Below are 4964 nucleotides of genomic sequence, written 5' to 3'. Positions count from 1 at the left end.
TTTCATGCATTCACACTGCGCCGTGCTTGAACCGTGCCCGCGCTGCGCTCTGGCTGAGAAATGTTGGTGTGTATATGTGAAAGAACGTCTTTCTCTTTTTTTCATACCGCAGCTCACTCCGCGCGAAATATGTCACTACAACATACACGCATCCACCCGAGTGCCTTCCGTGCACTCTCCGGCCAACACAAAGTATCGTCGGCAACGATAGTTTTTCTCTCGCACTGCGGCAGCACGACGGCAACTCAACGCTGCCCCGGTCTGGGCACGGCGCGTCGGTGTGAATGCGTTCATAAGAACGCACGCAATCCATCTCAAACGAGCCCGGACGACACGCGGAACAGCCACGGCCCGGTCCCGGAACGGAAGCAGTGGGAATAGCCCTCTAATGGTTGGTTTTCGATGAAGTCGGGCGAGCGATGAATGCGGTGCTGGGTTTTCGTCAGCGTTGCTAAACGAGCGAGAAGCAAAACATATCCACTCCTTTCTGCTCGAGACTGAGATGTGTGCTACGCTTCTCCAGTCGTTCGCACACACACTTTCGAGAAACTCTTTATTATCCATACATTTGCCAGAGCAGCAGCCAGCATACAGCCGCTCGCGAATTCTCTTTTGCTTTTTTACTCACGCCAAATACGCGAGTACTCGAATAAGAGTACTTGACTAGGAGTGCTTGAAAAAATGTGCCCGAAAACGAAAATGCTTCGTTCACCGACTCACGCATGCGGCTTGTCCATCGCTAAACTGATGCCAAGCAGTTTTGCATCGTGCACCGACGAGCGAAAGTGGGGTGATAAATCTATATAGAATCGCATGCTTGAACGTGTATGATATTCGACCACCTACTCGCAGTGATGCCACAATTTCAACTGTATTTCGAATCTCAGAAAATCACCTTGGTGGTATTTCAATCTGTATAAATATCTGCATATGTACTGGACATATCCCTTGAAATAAAAACACAATTATGCACACGTTTATGCGTAACATATAAATATAATGAAACCTCCAATACGCTCAATAGCATTTGAGTTCTTTTTCGATTTTCAACTATATCGAAAAGTTTGTTTCGCGATCCACGAAAATCAAAAAAAAAAATCTGTATAGTTCTGTACTATTTCCAGAAAATCTGTAATCTGTATATACAGATATCTGTATAAAAAATACGCAAAAATCTGTATAAGTACTGAAAAATCTGTATATGTGGCATCCCTGCCTACCCATCGAAATATTTTTTTCGCCACTCCGCTTTGTCGTACCTTGTCACTCCGTATCGTCATAATGCGTCTTGACGGTTGTGCTCGCGAGAAAGGGAGGTACACGCGAGTGGGAAAGTACGCGAGCGAGAGTGCGTGTCGGCCTATGAGAAAACTCGCAAGCATCAACGCTCGGTAGTGTGAAATGAAAAAAGGAAAAGAGAATGAGAAACAGTACGACAGGAGTATCTCTAGTGTGAGATTTCGGTAGCGGCGAGAACGCCACTTGGAGTATCGCATGCTTTTTGCGAGCGAGTTTAACAACGCTGGTTTTCGTTGTTTATCTTGCTATGGCTTTGGCAAAGGCGTTTCTCGGCGTTTACCCTTTGTTGGGTGTGTATCCTTTGTGCTGCTTGATGCATGCGTACGATATCACGCCGGGTTGATGGGATGAACTTGAAGTGTTGATTCAAGGAAAAAATGTTCTGAGCTACATTTTGACCTGATATTTCGACATTATTTGCAATCGAAAAATTACATTAGCTGATCAATTGTCGAAGACAGCATTTTAGCATGTTACACAATGGGTAAAACAAGGACAATTCAACGGATGATAACACATGGGATTGAGAAAAAAATTTAAGCCACGCAACACAAAATGAGTAATCGATTTAAAACAAAAGATAATACTAAAAGATATTTCAACTTAACATCAAAAGACCGATATTCATATAAATCCCTCAATTCGAATTCATATCTGACAGTAAACTTATGTTTATCTGAAGAAACATGGAAGAAAAGTTTTTTAATGTACGTATCATCCTTTGTAAACAAAGTTTCAAACAACAATTTAAAGGCACAGATACACACACGGCGTAATGACACCTTCTCCATGCAAAATAAAAGGCGTGATGACGATCACGCCTTCTATTTTGCATGGAGAAGGCGTCATTACGCTGTGTGTGTATTTGAGCTTTAACGCACCGCGAACTTTTTACCTCACTTTTTACCAGAGTAGGCAGTGTGACTTGGCACTCGCTTCCAAGTGAGTTTTAAAACTTGCTTGTGTATCCATAGTAGGCCAGTGAAAAACCGTTAGTTTGGTTATTGAATTTCCGACGATCAGTTGTTGCAAAAATATTATTCCTTCGTTTTATTACCATCTACTTCATCGATATTCTATTTTTTTATGATTATAGTAAATAAAACAACAACCCTATACGAAAAATAATCCTTTATTTCTCGTACCGTCATCCGGGGTGAGATTGTGCCAAAAAATGATGCTTTTTTGTTCTCAAGCTTGTAACGCACACATTTAAGCAAAGAATTCGATCCAAAATACACCAATGCATTCTAGAATGTTTTGTTAACAACTACAACAAATATGGTTAAGTTACAATAAACTATAATTTTGCTAAAAATACATGAACTTTGGCTCAATCTCACCCCTTCTATGGGGTGAGATTGTGCCAAAAACAAAAAGTTGAATTGAATACCTGTTAAATGAAAAGTATTATGTCTACGAATAATCGACATGACTAACATGATAAAACAGTAAGTATAGGGACAACCATAAACAACGTGGACTATTAAGGGGCTTTAGGGGGTTGATCAGAAACTATATCTCATATGAATTATAGAAAAATGTATGGCTGGATCAAATTGATACATAGAGTAATTAGTTATGAGAACGTGGCTTATAAACAGTCTCTATACACATAGTGGCGTCTCCAGGTAGCCTAAAATGGGAAAACCTTAGGACATGAAGTTTGAGAAGACTTTTCGTTTCAATTGTTATGTGTCATTGACAACTGTATATTCCATTGGAGATCTCAAAACCTCTGGAAACGTACCCACAACCCTCCTTCTTCGCTTTAAAAGTCATCATTATTATATTATTATCGGGAGTTTTAGAAAACATTTCGCTCCGGATAATCGAGCCATTTTTTTTTAATTTGTAATATCTTTCATCTAGAACAGTGAGTTCTCTATTATAAAATTGTAAACAATACATGTGCCGACGAAAAGAATTAAAAATTATCTTTAGACTGTTTGTTCGGCGTTTGTTATACATATACACTATCCGTCATAAGTTTGGAATCGTTTTACTGAGTATTGCAACACCCAGTTTGAATATTGCAACACCCCGAAAAGTTTAGCTCCGGATAATCGAGTCCGACTTGTACTATTTTTATGTTTTTCGCAAACCTTCTGCACGATGGGACAGGTGTGCGTTAAACGACATTGAAGCATATGCTCAAAAATATGTCTCTAGAAATATTCCAGATGAAAAATCCTGAAGATAGGTGTCGCACGCTATATTTGATGCAGAAATGTAATTTCTCCATTCAGGGTTCCTCCGGGGCATTTGGATTGTTCCGGTAGTGGCCAATGCCGTCTGTGTTCAGAAATATGTCTTTTGGATGATTCCTGAAGAGAAATCCTGAAGATAGACGTGTCGCATGCTATATTTTATTGCAGATATGTAATTTCTCCAACGACGAGTTCCTTCGGGGCATCCAGGTTATATTAAAAAATATACCTGATATGAAAGATTCCTGATGGAAAATCCTGAAGATGGAGTTGTCTCACGCTATATTTTTATGCAGAAATGTAAATGTCCCCTGATAAAGGTTCCTCTGGGGATTTCCGGATGAGAAATAGCCATTTCTCAATGAGCTCTTTACCGATTCCCGATCTTGATGAAACATTCACTTTAGAAATGGTTTTTTCATCTATGCCAATGATGCAAATAAGCATTTTTATCAGGTAACCAATTATCTAATTCATCCAAAAATTAGCAGGTTTGTCATGCCTACCGGCACTTGCCTAAACTACTTATTTTGACCCCTGTACATAGGCTTACTAATGTGTAAACATTATAAAATATGTCGAATAAGTTCCAAAAAAACGTTGCAATTCTCAATCATAGTCAGTAAAAGATAAATGTAAGATTAGGTTCAAGTTTTATTTCAATTCACTTACTTACTTCATCACAGAAAAATTTAGAAAAAAAGCGAATCTTCACCTGCTCATCGAACTCATAATTTTAACTAATAACTAACTAAGATACTCATCTTAATACTACTCACAATCAGCAGACAGCAAATACCTGTAAAAATATAGAACGACATATTAGTATCCGGTGAAAGCCATATATTCACACAAACCTACCACTGAATAGCAGTATTGCCTTGCTTTGCTAGCACCAGCGATTCAACATCATCCGGCGGTGGTGGACGTCGGAATTCTAATAATAATTTGTTCAATCGTAAGCATACCAATCTGGGTGCAATAGTTACTTTCTGAGCACTTCAGCAAATCAATACTTCCGATTGGAGGCTTGTATTTTTCATCATCAGGATAGGTCCAATAGCGAAGAAGATGACCATGCAGTTGATACCAGCGCCGATGCCGTGCTCCGAACCCGGATTCATCCTCGAACATCGTCGGTAGCTTCCAGAGGACGACTGGATTTAGCGTCCAATTTGTTCGCTGGTTTTCCTACGTGATTCCTGCTGATTCAGCATCACCAAACAAACACTACGCGAACACGACAAAAACGCGCAATCGCAGCCGCAAAAAAAAGCGGAGTCTAACCGTATGACTATATTCCTCCGGAGAGGCACGAACGGTCAAGTTTTTTTCATTTACACTGGAACTATTTCTTGCAAACGAAACACAGATTTAATAAAAACAAGTTCCTAGCGCACGATCAAAACAAAACTTCTTTTTTTCCTTCCCGTTTGTCGAAATTTGACATCGCCA

General features: G+C 39.8%; 1 protein-coding gene across 1 annotated transcript; it reads right to left on the bottom strand.

Annotated features, from left to right (window-relative positions):
* Positions 1 to 4225: 4225 nt before the first annotated feature.
* LOC129718716 (anillin-like) lies at positions 4226 to 4732 on the bottom strand. The gene is made up of 3 exons (XM_055669760.1): positions 4499 to 4732; positions 4371 to 4446; positions 4226 to 4308 (listed from the first exon to the last, which is right to left on the bottom strand). Exons 1-3 carry the CDS (start codon positions 4641 to 4643, stop codon positions 4281 to 4283), a joined length of 249 nt encoding a protein of 82 aa, XP_055525735.1. The 5' UTR covers positions 4644 to 4732; the 3' UTR covers positions 4226 to 4280.
* Positions 4733 to 4964: the final 232 nt, after the last annotated feature.

This window comes from Wyeomyia smithii, chromosome 1 (assembly GCF_029784165.1).
Source record: "Wyeomyia smithii strain HCP4-BCI-WySm-NY-G18 chromosome 1, ASM2978416v1, whole genome shotgun sequence".
NCBI classification, from domain to species: domain Eukaryota; kingdom Metazoa; phylum Arthropoda; class Insecta; order Diptera; family Culicidae; genus Wyeomyia; species Wyeomyia smithii.
Note: the sequence above shows the minus strand (reverse complement) of the source record. Positions and strands in the feature narration are given on the sequence as shown.